The sequence below is a fragment of the Nannobrachium achirus genome, assembly GCF_963921795.1.
Source record: "Nannobrachium achirus genome assembly, chromosome: 10".
NCBI classification, from domain to species: domain Eukaryota; kingdom Metazoa; phylum Chordata; class Actinopteri; order Myctophiformes; family Myctophidae; genus Nannobrachium; species Nannobrachium achirus.
Genome location: NC_137819.1, coordinates 61,046,319 through 61,066,709, shown reverse-complemented (window position 1 = coordinate 61,066,709; position 20,391 = coordinate 61,046,319). Strand labels below are relative to the sequence as shown.

General features: G+C 40.6%; 2 protein-coding genes across 2 annotated transcripts; both read left to right on the top strand.

Annotated features, from left to right (window-relative positions):
* Positions 1–1,214: 1,214 nt before the first annotated feature.
* Positions 1,215–2,012, top strand: LOC308293200 (uncharacterized protein; the record flags this gene model as incomplete). The annotated part of the gene is made up of 2 exons (XM_080735637.1): positions 1,215–1,344; positions 1,801–2,012. 2 exons carry the CDS (start codon positions 1,215–1,217, stop codon positions 2,010–2,012), a joined length of 342 nt encoding a protein of 113 aa, XP_080591763.1.
* Positions 2,013–5,973: 3,961 nt separating this feature from the next.
* Positions 5,974–19,329, top strand: clic1 (chloride intracellular channel 1). Its single transcript, XM_080735789.1, has 7 exons — positions 5,974–6,023; positions 6,328–6,414; positions 9,349–9,458; positions 12,228–12,353; positions 13,361–13,467; positions 14,616–14,797; positions 16,220–19,329. The coding sequence occupies exons 2-7, from the start codon at positions 6,373–6,375 to the stop codon at positions 16,379–16,381; spliced, it is 729 nt and encodes a 242-aa protein (XP_080591915.1). The 5' UTR covers positions 5,974–6,023; positions 6,328–6,372; the 3' UTR covers positions 16,382–19,329.
* The last annotated feature ends 1,062 nt before the right edge of the window (positions 19,330–20,391 follow it).

The window sequence follows — 20,391 nt, the reverse complement described above, 5'->3', positions numbered from 1 at the left end:
CGAAAATATGTCATCCATGCAGCTCTTGATTGGAGGACTAGGAAAGTCAACAAAAACGTTGTACTTGAAATTCTCTCAACTGAAAATAACAAGACACACAACACAACTATCAAATCCTGGTGGCTCACAAACAATGTCCTAGGAATGGGACACACGAATAGAATGCCAACTTGTTCTATTAATAGCCTCTCTTGATTAAATCTCCAGAGGAATTACTACAGCACACTGGCAGAATACATTTCCTGAAACCACAGGAATCAGGCCCAATGTACAGTATAGAGTCATTTATTGTATCTGCGTTTTTGCAGTGGGCTGCACTGAATTTTAAGAATGACATACAAACTGTGTTGGGCTGGATGGATGCGTCACATGATCTCAACGTACCAATTAGAATCCAGTTGGAGACTTGTATTGCGTGTCCTTCCCACTCTCTGCCAATCCCTACGTTTCCTGTCTCTGAAAAGAAAGAAATTAAAATGACCAACAAAATTTAATATTACAGGCTGAAAGATACAATAGTCCTCCCTGTAGCAATATTATTCTTCTAAATTTGTAATGCATTAGCATGTAGAGTTCTCAAATTCTGCCCAAACCCGACCATACCCGAACCCAACCGACATTTAGGGTAGGGTAGGGCCTAAAATGTATGCTAATTAGTAGGGCCGGGTAGGTCCTCGGGCTCAATGAAAAAAGAAAAAATATTTTTGTATAATTTTATTACTATTACTCTGTTATAGACCCGACCACACCCGACCCGACCCGAGGTTTTCGGGCAGGGTAGGGCCTAAAATGTATGCTAACTAGTAGGGCCGGGAAGGCCTCGGGCCTGCCCAGTTAGGGCCCAGTTAGGACCGGGCCTTAATTTTCAGGCCTGTTGAGAACTCTATTAGCATGACAGAGCTGCTCTAACGGCTTTACGTCTGATAACAAGGCGAAGTGCCAGTTCAGTCAGTCACCTTGATTATAATGTGTGTACGTGTGACACACGCTGCTGCTGGGTGAGTTGTAAACCTGGTGACCTGGGGGGTGCCCCCTGGCCTACCGGTCCAGGCACATACCACATACTTAGGCTGAGACAGCGTGTTGCTGGTTCAAGTCCCGATCCCGACGACCTCTGCTGCGTGTCACTCCTCATCTCTCTCCCCATTTCCTGTCAATAAAGGCATAACAGCCCAAAACAAATCTTTAAAAAAAAAAATAATAATAAAAAAATGATGACTTTACATTCCACAGCCCAGTGTCTGACCTGCACGCAGTGTCCCGTCGGTGTGTTTGGGAAGTGCCTGTTTCCAACAGAGGTCGTGTGTGACAACTCTACTCTTAACTGCTACTCTGGAGAAGCACGTGAGTTTCTTCACTGTATGAATGTTGGAAAAGGACACGTTAATGCAAGATAAGACATAATTAAGAAAGGCTCACAAACGTTTAGAAGAAAGAATGAATGCTATGTTAAATATTACGGTGTGTGTGTGCCCCCAAAATGTTAATACATGAGAAAAATGGATATTTGGGCTATACGTGATCTTTCAGGTTGCCTATACCAGTGATTCCCAAACGTATTAGCTCATGCCCTAGTGAAAACAGCATATCTACAAGCTAACCAATTATTGCATTTGTTTTTCATTATGAAAATGTTTGCTTTTTTGGGAATGTTTTTTGAAAATGTTAAGGGACCCATACAAAATGTGTCTGCGACGCCACAAATGGATCCCGACCCAGTGTTTGGGAACCACTGGCCTACGGTATATGCAGTTTCCATAACGTTAATACATCTTCTTCTTCCATACTCAACCTTCCCAGAGTTCAATGCCACAGGAGTCCTGACCCTGCACAACCGTGGCTGTCTGGACTCAGACCTGTGTGGGAAGACCCTGACCGGCTCTCTCCTGGGAGCGGGATTCACAAGCAGCTTCCAGTGCTGCCAGACAGACCTCTGTAACGGAGCCGTCTCTGTCCAGGTCTTCTCACTGACCACCACAGCCCTCTGCCTCGCCATGCTGCTTTCTGTATGAGGCAACCAGCGGCCCCCGCACCTCAACCATCAAACGTCTATTTCTATTGTACACAAATTCAGCCTTAAAATCTGGTATTTCTTGCAGGCTTTAATCTACATCAGTGGTTCTCAACCTTTTTACACCAAGTACCACCTCGGAAAATATCTGTTTTTCCATGTACCACCATAATAACTGTTAAAATACAGGTGCGTAGACCTATCCCATCCTATTCCGCTATGCACAAACCAATAATTTGATGATCAGGTCATCAGTCATTATGGCATCAAATTATTGGCTTAGGAATGCAACAAAAACCTACCTGTAGTAACAGTACAGTATAATATCAATATTTCACTCCACTTTCGTATTTTTTTTTTCTTCTGGTAGACCACCAGAGGGAGGCTCAAGTACCACCAGTACATGTACCACAGGTTGAGAACCACTGATCTGCATAATAATGTACCTACTTGTTGTCATCTAGTGATCATGCAGGAATCACTATTTTATTTTTCTATTTTATTTTTAATGCAGTGCATGAAACCACATTATAATGATATGGCTTCACCTATTTTGACGCATTAGCCTCAATAAATCTGTGGTAGGCTACTTGATTGAATTGATGTGTTGATCAACAGCACATTATAGACAACGTGTGATCCTTATAATGCTACTTTAATTGGCCATCTACATTCCTTTCTTAAAACACTTAATAAATATTTACTTTCACATCCATTCTTTGTATTTCTGCTTTTCACCCATTTCAAGAAATATAGGCCTACTGGTGTTTCAGGGATTCCAAAGGCAAATAACTCAAGTAGAACTGATAACTGAATAGTCTTTCTGTACATCATTGTTACCTTTCTGCGTCAGATGCTCATATTTGTCATTAGGGCTACCCGGCTATCCATAATCCTCTCACGCTAGCAGGCCTACATAGCAACCACAGCCTTAGTGTGGCTTTAGAAGTGGTTTACGTGATTCATCAACTCCCTTAACAAACATAATCTCCCTTTTATGAAACACAAAACTAAACATGACAACATTAGGGAACAAAAACCAGCCATCATCTGGTGGGCGTGTAACAGCATGCGTTGTATACCAACACAAAGAAATGTATGGGTGCACGATGAATACCTGGCTTCTTGTACATCAAGGACCTTCAGGTGATTGTTGTCTCCCATGCAATTATTACACAGCTTTGTCTCACTACAGCTCTACACATCTGACCCAATGATGGATGTATTAAAAGGGCCTTACCTTCCAGTCTATACACTTAGCCTGCCATCTTGTGGCTGTGGATAAGAATGACATCACATTGAAACTCATAACTGACAGACAGAGAGCCATGTGTTAGCAACTGATTGATTGATTGATTGATTTATTTAAGACTTTATTGGAAGTTTGCATAGGAAAAGGTACAGTTTCATAACGGTACAGTTCACTGGTACAAGGTCTACTAAAAGGAGATCCTAGAAAAGACTAAGCTTATTTCCACAGGAAACCATTTAAGTATCTCATATAACATTGAATGACAGACGAATAGAACACAGTACTATGCAGTAGATATGTAAATAAAATAAAATGAAAGAACAAAAAAAAAAGAAAACAGTATGTCTAAACAAACAGTAAGTTTAGGTTAGGTTTATTTGCCAGACCCATGAAATGGGTAGGCCTACATAAGCAAATGTCGGTCCGGGTTTTCTATATAAAGGGTATATATGATGATGACATGATGATGACATGCCTATAAAGGGACAGACAGCCTATAAATGTACCATTAAATGTATAGGCCCAGAGGGTTGGCAGAACCGGGGTCTGGCACAACCAGGTTGACCTGGTCTAGTTTTTTTACCAGTTGCGAACGGCTGCTGCCTGTAAGTGTTTTTTCAGGGCAATTTTAAAGGATGCTAGTGATCCCCACTCCTTTATGGCCTTCGGTAAGGCTTTCCACATTTTGGTGGTATAGCAGAAGAACGAGTTTGACCCTTTGTTGGTTTTGACTCAACAATCCCTGATCTTCAAGTCTAGAGATTGTAGCATACGTTAACCATACCAAAAATAGATGAATGATTAAAAAAGTAGAGGCAGAAAAGGGGTCGGTATCCTGGTGTCAGAATCCTGATCAGTATTTGACCCAGTATTTGTAATCTGAATCAAAATGCTTTTTGATGTATTCTTTGCCCATCTCATGCATACATAGAGTAGAATATCTTAGTGACTATGAAAGAGGGCTCGTTATTGGGACACAGAGGGGAGCTTCACATCTGAGAGTTCAGTGGTATAAAAACCATAAAGATATGGTCAGATGAGTCATCCTTCACATATTCTCCACAAGTGGACAAGTGTATGTAAACACCATGAGAAAGTACAAACTTGAATGCTTGACCCGACAGCGTGGAGGTTTGACTCTGTTGTGCTGTGGGGGACATTTTACTGGTATGGTCTGGGTCAATTTGTCCCCTATAGACCTATAGAGGTTCACAAACCTTTTGGCTTGAGAGTTGAGACTTTAAAAGAGAATTTTGACCTCTCTCTGGGAACCAAACTAGTGAAAATCGCTGATCTGATTGAAATAATAATTTTCCAAAGGAATCAAAAAAGGAATATTAAGTACTTAGTTGCCACCATGGTCTACAACCCAGAAAATGGGCCCGACACCGAGACTCCCGACTCCTGCAAATCAATACAAAGTAGACCTAATTTTGAATGATCACCTTTATCATATAACAAAACAGTTCTATCTTGATGGGAGTGGTTTCTTCCAGCCACGATACCCCAATCCACAGGGCACAAGGGGGTCACTGATTAGTTTGAAGTCTTAGTGGATCATAATTATGTTGCTAAAAGGCCTTTGCAGTCACCCAGATCTCAACCCAGAGGAACACATGTACATGTGCTAACCACCATAATCAAAACACCAAATGAAGGAATATATTCCCAGTTAGAATGGGGTTCCATTCCATCCCTTGTACAATCTAGGACAATGTGCACTGAAGCTTTTCTGGCATGTGTGGCCCAACACCTTACTAAAGACATTTTCAGTTAATTTTCTAATTATAATATGTTGCAATGCCACCACGTTTTCTGTGGTTATGTGATGAAGAACCACCATAGTGTGTAGCCTAGGGTGGACTAAAAGGATGCAGCCAATTATAGACCTACCTCGGACAGCCTCGACTGCAGGGCAGTAATTTCATGGAGGCCATGAAGGCCATGGCCGCCGTTGCCCCTCAGTTTGGCCTTCTGCCCCTCAAACCAATGGCTGAGGCCCCAGGCCCCCCAGCTGACTGTATCACTTTCTCCTCTGTCTCTTTCTTGTCAATATGTAGACACCAGTGTTTCTTTTGTTGAGATTCTGAAATCTTCTTAACTCCCCAGTGTCACAATCTTTACATTGATTGGTGCCATACTGACATTGATTGACATTGACATTGATTGGTGCAGGTTAGTTTCACTGCAGATTAGTTATCATGCTAACCCTTAAATTCAACAATGTCTTTCAATGGACTAAAATCTTGTTTTATTTGATGGCCTTCCTGCGCTGGCATTTGGCCTTTGTGCCCTCAAACTTAAAGATAGTTTTGTAAACAAACATCACATAGCTGCTGGAGTGGAAGGGGAGACAAGCTTCTAGAACCTGGGGGAAGGGGGAGGAGGAGAGAAGGATGTCCACGCTGTGATTGGCTACTTAGTTGGTTGTCAGGGGAGACGACAGAGGAGTTTTGCGATCGTTGAAATACATGATGAATGATGTCGTTTATTGAATTGAATTCATAGACACCGCAAGTTTAAAAATATGCATCCAATTGCCTAATATTGACATATGAGTTCACTCATACGCAATCATTTTACACAAAACAGTACTTATTGTATTTGCTTTTAAAACAGTGTAGTTAAAAAAACAATAATTGCCCTGGGCAATCCAACTGGCCAATCACAGAGCGAGAGCGAGCGGAGCGTCCCTCTGGGCTATGGGCTCTAGGCTCCTTCACCGCTACAGGCGTCAACTGAAACTTCCAGGACTTCAAGGTATCGCCCTCGGATATACATTACATTACATTTACATTACAATGCAATACATTATGTTTGGATTACACTGATTTAAAAGGCTTTTGGTCCTGGGTTTTTGCTTGAATGACGACTTTAGATTCTCACTTACTTCTGCAAGCCGGTTTATTTGGGTTACTTTGTGGCATTGAAAGATTGATGCTGCGAGTTTGTCGTTGCGCTTCGGGTTCAGATAAACGTGTTGAATAACTCTTTCTTTTGCATTGTTTGATCATTGTATACGAAGTTCTTATTTGGATATTTATCACTGGTATATTTGTTATAGCATAACTGCCCGAACGGTTTCGTGCATCGATCAGCGGATCATACAATGAGTGACGTGAATCAGCCAAGAGTTGAACTTTTTGTGAAGGTAAGCCATTATTACAGTGACACATCACTGTTGTGTGTCACTGATGCATTTTATTGTAATCTAATCTATTATTCAACTCATTTGTCTGTAATCACACTTGCTCGCTGACAAAACCCATTATGCTTTATGACTTTATAGCTGATACCTTATCTGGCTGGTAGATTGACTTTATTTGAGGACATTTTGTCACATTGACATCTTATCAGGCTGTCACACACTCATTATTATTCTCATTATTTAATACACTGTAGGCTACCTATGTACCGGTAGTCATAATAATAATCTCGGTCACCATTGATTGCTCATGGGGCTTATAAACAAAAGTAAGCCTAATCTAATTAAACTTTAATCTATATTTAGTAACCTGGCCTCGCATGGCAGGGGCGTTGCCTTTGGCAGGAAACATTTTAAAACAACCAACATGGCATTTTTTATGTTTTTTTCCCTTCTCGCTCAAGTTTCCATAATGATTCTTCTGTGAACATGTGGCTCGGCTGAACCACCCCATTATAGTTACTTTTTCTTCATGTGAAAGATGCCGTTGTAACTCCGCCAAATGCTGATTTCCGGTCAGCTTTTGCTCGCAGTATATGGGCCATATGACTTATGTGGCATTATGGCCCATAACAAAATATTGTGTTATGGGGATCATGCAATGGCTTACAGTAGGCTATGACAGCAAGTAACTTAACTGTCAGTGTCTCCCTCTACTCCTCAACAATACACAACATGGTTTCAGGTTTTACCTGAACACTTGTAAACATAACTTGAGTAAAAGTAGGCTACAAACGACATGCATATCCCATATCTACCAGGCAGGATGCCAGGGGCGTCAATTGGGTATGGCAGGGGTATGCAGGGTAGCCAGATAAGTCGCCCTCTTTCAAAGTCGCCCCCAAACTCGTTTCCCAACGGGTCTGTGGCCTTAAGCTAGATGCAGAATAGACTAAAATCAAATATTTGCTTCTGGGGGTCCCTGGAACAAAATATTTTGTGATGGGGGTCCGTAGCCAAATACATATCATTCTGGGGGGCCTTCACATGACAAAGTTTGAGAAACACTGATGGCAACATAAGGTTTTTTCAGAAAATTGTTATGATTTAGAAGACATTTGTAGAATGTGCCTATCAGTGGTTAAGGACCCCCAAAATGTTTTTTTGGCCGTGGATCTCAAAATATTTTGTTCCACGGATGGACCCCTATTGCAAACGTTTTTGTTCCAGGGACCCCCAGAAGCACAGATTTGATTTTAGTCTAATCTGCATCAAGTTTAAGGCCTCAGACCCGTTGGGAAACGAGTCTGGGGCGACTTTGAAAGAGGGCGACTTTTCTGGTATTCGTATGCAGCTGCCATAACCTTGGGTCCAGGGGGGAGAATACAAGTTACTTTAAAATATAAATCCATGAATGTCTCATCTGTGCTGGTTATGTTGTTAAATTACATTAAAATTACTACAAATGCTAAATTTAACAAGGTATTATATTCTCCACACTTTTATTCTCCCCATCTTGACAGAATAGTATACCGTATTCCCAGGTTCCGCAGGTCAGCTGCACAGGTGCAATGCATTATTGTTAATTGTGGCACGTTTACTATATTATGTCAAGTTTAGCTGCACTTGAACAACTGTTCCAGACTGCCATATCCAGCCCAAGAAACCATAGACTTTTTTGGGGAAAAAATAGAATGTACGTCTTAAAATAAATGTATCATGCCTGTTGCTAAGTTATGGCAACATGACTGGTGCGTGCAAGACACCAGTCATGTTGCCATACCTTACCTTTTTCTGAACTGACGCCACTGCAGGATGCTGGATCAAAAACGTGTTTGCCATGTAAGATCTGCCATATGCAAGATCCCCATGTGTAGGCACAATATTTAGCTGGATGAAACATGTTGCATGGCCGTTGGTTGAAATAAAGGAAAATATAACTCATTCTACTCATGTCTAATAAAGAGCTGAGAAGTAGTCCTAGTGTACAAAATGCCATAAAATGTAGAAATACCGGTACACATGCTCAGTAGTTCCTGCCTGCGTAGATGTAGGGTAGTTGGCGGTTGGGATGGGGTAATAGTTATTACCTAATGTTAACCATTCATTCATGCACTTGTTTAACCTCTTTTGGTGTTGTAACTTTCCACTCTCCTCTGCACTTTCAGTTTTCTTTTCTACCGCATATATTTTATTGCTTTGGGCTCATTCTTATATTTGCATAAAGACACTCGCAGGTCATTGCACTAAAACATTGACCGAATTTGGAGTCATAGATGTCATAGACGATTGACATCACAGGCTGGCCAGTGCCCAGTCCGACGTTCAGGCCACTATGCAGTCCTCACAGTCACATCTACATCACACCACCAAGGTTGTCTGCCGTTGGACACAAAGTCAACAAAGGCTATTTATATTGTGAATATAATTTAGGATACTGCAAAGTTACCTTTGGCATATTATCACATTTTGAGTCGAAAATCTTCACGGACCGGCTCTACACTCAGCAGGGACGTGCAGAGAATGTTAGAGAGGCGGGCTTTGTGGTGAAAATATTGAAAATAGCAGACCTCCAAGCTCACAACGCTTGGAGGTCGGCTATTTTCGGTACTTCATAACGCACTAAACTAAGCACAAAGGAGGCAATACTGGAGATGTGGTGTGGATTTCTGGACAGTGAGGGCAATTCTTTCTACATAAGATGCTGCAGTTCAGGAGAGTTTGAACAAAGCAATTCTTTTGAATGCTGCCTTCGGGTATGGCATGGAAAGGGGTCAATTGCATTTCTTTTACCATAGTAAAAACTGCATTCATGGTCTAGAGAGGGCACTTTTAACAGACGGATAAAGGGCAAGCCCCTGTCTATGTGCACGTGCCTTACACTCAGAAACTAACAAAGCCTGTATATTATTCTCACTTCCTCTGACTGTTCTCTTCCAGGCAGGAAGTGATGGCCAGAGTATTGGTAACTGTCCCTTCTCCCAGCGCCTCTTCATGGTTCTGTGGCTGAAGGGAGTGACCTTTGACGTGACCACAGTGGACATGAAGAGGTATGTACCATATGCTGCCCATTCCCCTTGCTGTTTGTCATAGACGTGCTGGTGTTTATTGTAAAATGTTTAACGTACAGAGCTTGGTATAATGAGCATGAGGTACTTTGAAGTGGGTAAGCCTACCCTAGGTGACCTAAAGCATGTTAGTAAAAGAGATATAACCGTAAACATGTCTTAAATTGAATTCATTGCTGATATAATTTCTAAAACAGGGGTCTTCAATGTTTCCAGGCCAAGGACCCCTTAGCTGAGAGAGAGATGAAGCAGGGACCCCCACAACCTTTTCATAGATTCCATATAGATACATACAGATATTTAACCACTTGAACCGTCAATACTTAATAAACTTGACCTTTCACTCTGTACTTAGTCTGCTCTTTTTCCCCTCTACACCAAAACTCTTTGCCAAAAATAGCCGATCTACAAGCTAGCTAGATCTACGCCTCGCAGCGCGAGACGTTGTGAGCTTGAAGATCTGCTATTTTTGGCTAAAGTTCTTAGAATAAGGACACTAGGGTTCAAATGGTTAATATAAAAAAAGAAGAACAAAGTTTCTATCACACAAAGATTTGGTGGACCCCCTGTAGTAACTCGGTAGGGGGTCCCGGACCCCCTGTTGAAGACTCCTGTTCTAAAATAAATTTGTGGAAAAAAATGTAAAACGGACGAATCTATGAATATTACATAAAGCTGTGGTATACTGTTGAATGTTGTTAGTGTGTTGGATTGTGTAACTACCTGGGCATTATAGAAGTCAAGTATCAGTGTTACACCAACATTAGTGATCTATTGAACTGTGTGGTTGCTGTTTAATTTAATGGCTAATTTTCAAGATTAATTTAAAACCATCTCACGAGACATCTAGATGTCATTTCTGCTCCTCGTGGCTGCTGAAATTGGAAAATGGTGACCAGATTTCAGTTGGTCATCAATTAACTAGTAACGTAGGTTATGTGCTTGTGCCTCGTTGCGACTGTGCTAGACAACCTCAAATAGGGAGGGGGTCACATTGTGTGAGTCTCTGTGTGAGAGAGAGAGATCCACCATATCATTTAATGTTAGCATTAGAATAAACAAACAAACGCTTGGGTGGTGCAGTGGTAAAATGCTTGCCCACCACCATGGAGGTTGTGAGTTCAAATCCAAGTGGTGCCTCCGGCTATGTCGAGGGTCTACATGAACACAATTGGAGGGTGATAATTGTCACTGCACATAATCCTACTGGCTGAGGCGGTACCTGTCAGTACTCAGTAGGGACTGTTGGGTGGGAGGAGTAGGACGAAGGCTCTACGTTCTCCCGGTGGGGGCTCCTCACTAGTAGGTGAGTCATAGGATACAACAGCTGTGACAACACAAAAATGTGTGTGTGGGGAGGTATCAATCAGCATAATGACTACATTGGGGAGAAAAAAGGGGTAAAAAGCAAAAGAACAAAAACAAAAGCCTGCCCACGGACCGAGCAGACCACAGGGAATGTTCCCAAACTTCCCTGCCTGATCCAATAAAAAACCAGCAACCAAAGGTTCTACCAAAAGAACAACTTAAGACATTTCCTTGGCCTTTTTTCTTCTTGCATTTCCTTAACTCTTTCTTTCCTGCACACTCTTTCTGTATCTCTCTTTTACACTCTTTATCTGTCTATATCTATGTATCGTTGTTGTCCAAACCTTTCGTTTGGTATTTATAATTTTAAAAATGATCTAAACTAGTGAAAATAGACGATCTACAAGCACGCTGTGGGCTTGTAGATCTACCGGTATGTTATTTTCACTAGTTTTGTGTGACAGACTTGTATGATGAAGCAGGGCTTACACAACCTACACATTTGAGATTTGGAGATAGAAGGTTTCTGCCCGACAGTGATGATATATTGTATCTCATCTATATACCATATATTGTATCACTGCATTCATTTCGTGACTCTTTCTGTCTATCTACATCTACAGTATATACTGTCCATTGTATCACTGCATTCAATCTCTCATTGACTCTCTTCTCTCTATCGTTTATCGTTCCTCTTTTCTCTTTCTCACTCGCCTCTCTTTTGTTCTCATTCTCAATGTAAATAAGCCATGTCCTGAGCGTATTCTTTTAGTTGACCTTGTACCAGTGAACTGTACTGTCATGAAACTGTACCTTTTCCTATGCAAACTTCTAATACATACTTCAATCAACCAGTAAGACTCCCTAATCGGGAGATAAGGCAAATATGTGTTTTGCAAAAATCGGCCACATGGTGGCGCTAGAAGAGGCCCATGTGCAGGTAGATGTGAAGATTTTAAGTGGCATGTATGCCTATGTGTTGGGGGAATGTGCACGGCTAATTGCAAAGAAAGGCATGTAGTGGATGATTTGCGGATTTCTTTGTTGAAAAGGGAGCAATCCAGCAAACTTTAGAATCATAGACTATCAGGAAGGAATATGGGAAATGGTACAGATACATGTTGCTGACATGAGTTGCGAGATAGTGTGTAGCACTTTGCGTGATTTTGCTTGAGTCCATTAATGTTGTGAGCAAAAAGCAGCCTCATGGTGGCGCTAGAACAGGGGCATGTGAATCAGGGGCGGAGGTTGAGATTTGTCAGCCAAGGAGTGTGTGTGCAAAGTTTGGCATGGACAGTAGGGGCAACAGTGTGATGTGACGGACAGACTGACTGACAGCTGTTGGAGGTCATGATAGTTATGATAGCGTTATGATAGTAACTGCGACCTGACGGTCACAATCAATCAATGTCTTTCTCTCTTTCTCTTTGTCTCTCCCTGCAGGAAGCCAGACATTCTGAAGGACCTGGCTCCAGGAGCCCAGCCTCCCTTCCTCATCTATGGGACGGAGGTGAAGACCGACACCAATAAGATAGAGGAGTTCCTGGAGGACAACCTCTGCCCTCCTAAGTAATCCATCCATCCCTGGTTTCCCCTGGAAACCCTGTTATGTTTATTTTGAACGAGTCAATCAGTGGTAGATAAAGTACTCAATTTATAACATCATTTACTCAAGTAAACTTTTGTAAAAGTACAAAAGTATTGGTATCAAAATATTTCATTGTATTTTCAAATGGCTGACATATAGGCCTATACAGGGCTGAAGTGGTTAGTTTGTTTTCTACAAGTAATTCAAGCTTTCATATGATTTCAGTGGAGTAATTCAAAGTACAATATTTTCCTCTGAGATGTAGTGGAGTAGAAGTAAAAGTATTGAAGGGTTAGGGTTAGGGAAATACTCAAGTAAAGTACAAATACCTCAAATTTGTACAATACAGTACTTAGTTACTTTACACCACTGGAGTCAATGAACAAGTGTGAATATAGCAGATGAAATGAATGTGGTCTGGTCTGTTTGTGGGTTTTATAAATATTTAACCAATGAAAAGTATTAACACAAGCTGTTGTGACTAAAAACTAACTAAATAGGAACGGTTTTAGACGCACAAGGTTTCCAACCAACATTAATGTTATGTTAATTAATTCTGCATCCTTCTGGCTATATTCAGGGTTGTTATTTTTCCTGATTGTGATTGATGTTATTTTCGAAACATTTTGAAAAATCTTGAAAAATTGTGAAAATGTATAAGAGAACACAAATGTTCTCTTATGGGGTCCTTGACATGAAAATGTTTGAGAACCACTGCAGTAGGACTTAAGTGATGTATAAAATGAACATGCAGTGCATATAAGTTGGTCTCCCACCTTCACATCAAATTATTAGTATTAAGCAACTTTGGGTACTGTATAAATCCCAGGTATTATTATTATTACATTTTACTCTCTTGTTGCTTTGAGTTACAGTTTTACAAGCTTTGATTATGTCACTAACTTTAACGTTTACAGTGACTTTAGTCTGTCAAGTGAATGTGATGTCTTGTTATAGCATAATTACAACATATTTATTTTCTGTTCAGGTACCCCCGCCTGGCTGCGCGCAACCCTGAGTCAAACACAGCTGGTGTGGATGTGTTCTCCAAGTTCTCAGCTTACGTCAAGAACTCAAATCCCCAGACCAACGACAGTGAGTCTCAGACCTAATCACATCACACACATCTGCTGGTGTATGTTCTCTTTTAGCTTTTAGATCATGAGCGGGGAGAAAATAGATTCATAGATCGGTACATAGGTAGGTACCATATAGATAGATAGACAAAACAGACATTATGTATAGTATACAATACATACATTTGATCAATAGTTCTTGATAATGCAATTAGGGTTGCAACTATAGATTATTTAATTCTTATTTTCTAGTCTGGTTAACAGTAGCTGCGATGTCGGCGCACAGCCACCACAGTTATGGTTTCCGCTCTGAGAAATCAGTCTATACTACGTCATACAACTATTTTTGCACAGAAATAGTGCAAAATTACTACGATTTACTTATTTTTATTAAGTAAATCGATTTGTTTGATCAAGTGTTGCCCCCCTACATACAATACATGTTACATGTAAACAACGGTGCATCTCAGACAGTCAGCGTTAATGACATCATGACCTCAGCTGCTCTGTCCGGTGCAATCAGGTCACCTGCTGTCCCGTGGGATTATCTTTTAACTGTCTGAAATGTGAACTGCAGAAATTGTTTTAGCTGGTGACCAATGTTAGAGTTGTAAAACCATTATTTCATTCATTCATTAGAGCAGAGGTTCTCAACCTTTTCAGGCCGTGACCCCCAAAATAATCACATTTTAACTGGGGACCCCCCCCCCCCCCCACCCTGACGAGCACCAAGAGTTGAGGCATTACATTTTGTACAACACGGTTCTATTGTGAAAATAGCAGATCTACACGCTCACAACGCCTCGTGTAGATCTGCTATTTTCACAATTTCTGCCTTTAATATTTGACAATATGGCCAATGTTTAATTTTTCATTTTAGTCCTTAAATTGTCACTTTGGAAATGTGCAGATACCCTCTATACACTTAAACTTTATGTTGATTTGTTTACTGTTGAGTGATAAAACAATGGTGCACATTAAGCTAATCATCTGGGGACCCCTCACAATAATTTGGGAACCCACAGGTTGAGAACCACTGCATTAGAGTAAAATCCACCTGCTATGCAACTAATCAGCGCCAACCCTTATTGTCTTCTTTGTGTGTGTGTGTGTGTGTGTGTGTGTGTGTGTGTGTGTGTGTGTGTGTGTGTGTGTGTGTGTGTTCAGATCTAGAGAAAGGCCTGCTGAAGGCCTTGAAGAAGCTAGACGACTACCTCGGCACCCCACTTCCTGATGAGATTGACCAAAATAGCGCCGATGATGTCACCTCTTCGTCCCGCCCCTTCCTGGACGGGCAGACGCTCACTCTGGCTGACTGTAACTTACTGCCTAAGCTCCACATTGTCAAGGTAATCTCTACCCTCCCCCCTCCCCCTCCCCCTGTACAGTAGTACTGTTTGTAGGACTGTCACAATTATTACATGATCGTCTAATCCAGGGGTCGGCAACCTTTTTGACATGAAGTGCTATATTCTTATTGTCTCCACCAGCCGAAGGCATGGGGGAGAGTATGTTTTCGCCCCTGTCCGTCCGTCCGTCCGTGCGTGCGTGCGTGCGTCCGTGTGTCCTCCAGTCTGTTACCAGCTAATCTCCGGCACCGTTGGCCCGGTCGCTGCCAAAATGAGCACACACACTTCCTGGATGCCAATTCAGAACCTCTGCCCCACATTTTTCAAATGGCCCTGTTCTAGCGCCACCATGAGGCCGATGTTTGCAAAACACATTTCTGTACACTACTCTTAGAGATTTTGTCCACACATCCTACACATCGGTTGACAGTATCTCTACAGTCATGTGATCATCATGGATATGTCCGATTTTCCATATTCCATCCTGTTTGGCTACAATTGGGTTCCAATGTTTGCAGGATTGCTCCGTTTTGAACAAAATGCCTCAAATCATGAACACAGCGTGCAATCTTGGTGAAATTGGGCGTGCAAGTTCCCACTAGGCCGAGGAAGAAATGCAACTTAAAATGGCTCAAATCAGCCTCATGGTGGCGCTATAATAGGGCAATTTGTGTTTTTACCTTTAACTCCACCGATAAGTGGAACACTTTGTATGCGCACTCCCTAGAGGCTAAGGATAAACCTTTGCCCTGCATTTTTCACATTCGCCTTTTATAGCGCCACCAGGAGGACAACTTATGTAAAACACATTCTTTCCTATTACTCAGATTTTCTCCAACAATCATGCAAATCCGTACACAGTATCTCTATAGTCATGTGATCAAGTCCGGTCCTTCTGATATTTCATATACCATCCTAATCGGCTAATATTGGCTTCCAAAGTTTGCAGGATTGCTCAGTTTTTGAACAAAATGCCTCAAATCATCAACCCAGCTTGCGATTACCGTGAAATTTCCACCCATATTCCCACTACGTCAAGGAACAAATGCTACCCTTTTCACATTGGCCTATTATAGCGCCACCAGCAGGTAGACTTTAGCAAAACATTTTTTTGGAACACAATGCCTAAAATCATGCATGCAGCTTCCGACTGCTGTGAAAGGTCTAAAATTGGTGAAGAACACATGCCACCCTTTTTACATTGGCCTATATACCGGTAGCACCACCAGGACGCCTGGCCTGGTGGAGACCTGTGCTCGAAAGAGCACTGCTTCTAGTCTGCTTTATAGTCAGTGTGCCATGTCAAAGTTTAATTATGACACCACATCGGAAAGAAATTATGTCCAACAGCTTTTGATTGTCCATATACATACAGTAACAACCTTTGTTTTTTCTTTCTGTCCACGTGTCTTTGTGTTCCAGGTGGTGTGTCTGAAGTACCGCAACTTCAGCATCCCTCGTTCCCTGGCCAACCTGTGGAGGTACCTGGACGCAGCGTACGCCAGAGAGGAGTTCTCCTCCACCTGTCCTGTGGACGACGAGATGCACTTCGCCTACTCCTCCGTAGCTAAAACTCTGAAGTAAAAAAGAAAAAAAAGAAAACAATACTGTATGCCTCACACACGTACGTATGCTTAAAGAATACACAGAAATAGGGCCAGAAGTTATGTTCAAAATGTTATTTGGGATCCTGGAAATGTATTTTACAAATATATATATTTTAGACTTTTTTATATTTTCAAACGCATGCCATTATGTTTGTTTTCATGAAAGTTACAGAGCATGAACGCAACAGCAGAACAAATCATGGACACACACACACACACACACACACACACACACACACACACACACACACACACACACACACACACACACACAATGACAGCCTTACTGTCCATGTACAGAACCATACACATATATTTTAAAATATATTTTTGTGTTTCCAAATACACACACATTGGGCCAACAATATCTGAGAATATACAGTATTTTGGCCACTCCAAATATGTTCCCTGCAAAATCATATTTTTGGGCCTTTTTGTATAGTTAGGAACATAATATGACACACTTTTTTTTTTGTGCACTTATTATCCTCCGAGACACGAACTATCTCCTTTATAACTTTATAACATCCAACAACCTCCTTGATCTCCTAAGCCTAATGTACACTTGTACCTCACCTTCACATTAAGTAGGCGTGCAACAGTTCATCGAACTAATCATATAATATAATATCGATGATGCAAAAATAATCTACCATTTAAGATTATCAATTAATAACAGATCCATATTTTGGGCATGCCATATAGATAAACAAAATGTAAAAAAGGTTCTACAACCTTCTAAAATAGCGAGAATAGTCGATATAAAAGCTCACAACTTTCACTATCTCTGCATGGCACATTGTGCAACAAAGTGTAAAAGATGGCTTAGGTTGTTAATAGACTAAAAAATTGATATACAAAAATACAAATGAGAAAATGTTAAAATGACCTTCTTGATTCGGAGAAAGAAAATAATTGATAATTGCAGCCCTACAATAGCAGTTTGAATTGATTGATGAGTTGGGCCATTCTCACTCTCAACATCAGATATAAAGTATTTTGGGGAGTAAGCTATTTGGTGCGATAATCCAAATGTATTATAACTAGATCACTAGATCAATACTTAATAATCTTACAACACTGTTATAATAAACGTTAGGATTTGAAATGTACCGTACGTTAAGTGTTAGGTTTTCACTGCCCTGTTTAAAAGATGGAAGTTGCATAGCTCATACCCATGATATGAAAATACCTTTTCATTTCAAAGTCCACAAACCAATGTGTTGAGCTGTAGTCTCCGGCTGGGTTTCGGACATGCATATGTCTCTGTAATGCGCAAAGTCTGTATGTTAATTTCTTTCATTTAAACAACTCTCAATAATAGTTTCATTTAGATTTTTTGCGATAACTAAATTACAGTTCAACATGAACACAAAAGAAAGACTTAACGCACCATAAAAGAAAACAGACAACTCACTAAGAAAAGTTCACTTTTAAACCGGGCTCTGGCCCACAAATACAGCAGGGGTGGGCCTGTGCCGGGCTCAGACAGATCTTACACAGGCTCGGGTGAGGGATGAGCGTGGTTTTTGGGGCCTGATCTAAGCTAGACTTCACACTAGAAAACAAATAAGGGGAACAAATATGACTCCCCACTCTACTGCCAAGTCATGTTTTGAGGCATGGCTCTAATTATACATGTACTGTATGGTACAGTAGTTCTAACATTGTACTGTATGGTACAGTAGTTCTAACATTGCTACAAGAACAATAGCTTCAAACATTTTAACGTTAACAACTTGTTCTGTTTTCATGGAGGAGAAGTAAAGGTTGTGACACCGCCTATAGACCAGTGCATGCAGTAGGGAGGGGCTTGAAAATCTTATAGAGGCAGGAAACGGTTTCAATAGACCTCCACTTCCTCTTTCTGTGCTGCAACAGCAGTCCTGTGAAGGATTAATTGCCTGTACTGGGTTGATTCTGATCCACTGGGAGCTTTTATTACCAGTGAATCATTTACTTTGCCAATATATAAAACAATATGAAGGATGATGTTAGTTGAGAGACTATAGTAAACGTGTTACTTGGGACGAGGACTTGTTTCTGTTGTACTTGCCGTGCCTCTGCCAGTTTGCCCCAAGGCAACAAGGCTTGTTTTGTCACATGTTTCCTTTTGGCAGAACACATAAATATGCAGGGAGTGTTTGAATCGACTCAGTGTTCTAATAGAGAAACAAGGTTGTATGATTGCTTATTAAAATGGCTGGTCTGCTTGGTTCTTGCTAAGTGAAATAACCGTCTGCCATAATCAGGGTCTTGACTCTTCCATTGCTGCTTCCTGTCCAGTAGGTTCCTGTTTTTTTTACACGTTAAAGTAGCAAAAAATAAAATAATAAAATCTCTCCTCAAAGAGACTTGAATCTTAGTCCGTCTGGGAAGTACTGGAAAAATGTAGTCAGTCCAGCTGCAGTTATACCGCTTTGTTCAAACTGCAAGGCACTGTTGTTGTTTTTTAAGTTACAATATGTATTCGATGGGCAATTAGTTTCCAAGACATTATAGGTAGAACAAAGCATTTTAATTGTGAGCTTTATGGTATTAGCTCTCATGACAGTCTGTGTTTTTAAATGTTTTTTTCATATTGGGGTAAAGCTATTTAAAACATTTAAACCTAAGTGCAATTTAAGACAATTGAGAAGGACAATCTGGTGTTTATCACGTTGTTTTCATTGTATTAAGACATCTGATGGGAGAGTTGGGAGTTATTTGTTTTTACAGTAGAAGGCAAAATTCCAGCCCAGCTGGTTTATTTTTTACTTGACTGAAAACGATATTTTCTGTAAATTATGATTATGAAGTTCTATTGACGTAACTCTTCCAGGCCCCATGGCCAGTAGTGCTACTACAACATAAAAGGGACCAAGTCTGTATAATTTCAATGAGGTGTCTCAGTGTTGTGTTGTATTAAAACTCACAAGAGCTGTTCTTATTTCAGTTACTGTAAGAGTAGATGCTATTTCAGGGACCTTTTAACTAACTTGTTACATTGCTCACGTTTTTAGCTTAATTTACTCAAATGAAATGAATTTCAGTGTTTCTCACTGTGTTGTTTAGGTTCACATCTTTTTGTGTCTAGATGCTAGGGCTGTCACGATTATGACATTTTACATGATGATTAATTGTCACTCAAATAATTGCGATTAACGATTTAATTGTGTTTTTGTCGTTGACAATTACATTTCTGTTTGGCTTTAGGCTTTGAAGTTGCACATGGCAGATATGACACGTAACCTAAATATACAAGTAAATTACTGACATATTTGACAGCTTTATACTTAAAAAGGAACATAGTGGAAATAGCCGATCTACAAGCGCGACGCGTTGTGAGCTTGTAGATCTGCTATTTCCACTATTTTTTACTTTAAAAAATATATATGAACATTTAAAAAAATCGTGATTATGTCAAATAATCGCGATTAGACGATTATGTAATAATTGTGACAGCCCTACTAGAACTTAGAAGCCTATTATTGTCGTCATGATCTGTTCCCTTGGCATCTGTGCACCCCCCAGTCTCTGTGCCACTCCCTGCCCTCTGTGTGTGCAGCTTAGATTTTAGCATTTTTTCTCAGTCCAAGTAGTTGCACTTAGTTCACAGGACATTAACTAAAGGCTCCTGTGGATGTTGAACTAGTTACTAGTTGATTCATATCATTGCCAAGAAACAAACAAAATAACTGTTTCATGCCTTTTTGTATTTTTTAACACACACACTTGTAAAAACATTCATGTCTTGATAACTTACAATAAAAACGCAATAAAACCACAATGGTCAGACGTGTTTTCCTAAGTACCTAACCACATAGCCACAACGAAACACACAGTAATCAAATGATACTGGGAAGAGCAGATGGAACATGCTGTCACAAATGCTTACCTGAATGTGTGTGGGGATGGCAAATTCAGTCAGTTAGGTGTGACTTCTCAGTCATCACTCACCCTATACACCATTTTATTGTGTTTTTCTTTTAGCTATAAGGTAGCAAC

What these genes read in the sequence shown, in the direction of transcription:
- clic1 (XM_080735789.1), top strand. Translation starts at nt 6,373, where the DNA reads ATGAGTGACGTGAATCAGCCAAGAGTTGAACTTTTTGTGAAG. An exon ending in GAGTTGAACTTTTTGTGAAG is followed by an intron (nt 6,415 to 9,348) that starts GTAAGCCATTAT and finishes GTTCTCTTCCAG; the next exon opens with GCAGGAAGTGATGGCCAGAG. An exon ending in CTAAGCTCCACATTGTCAAG is followed by an intron (nt 14,798 to 16,219) that starts GTAATCTCTACC and finishes TTTGTGTTCCAG; the next exon opens with GTGGTGTGTCTGAAGTACCG.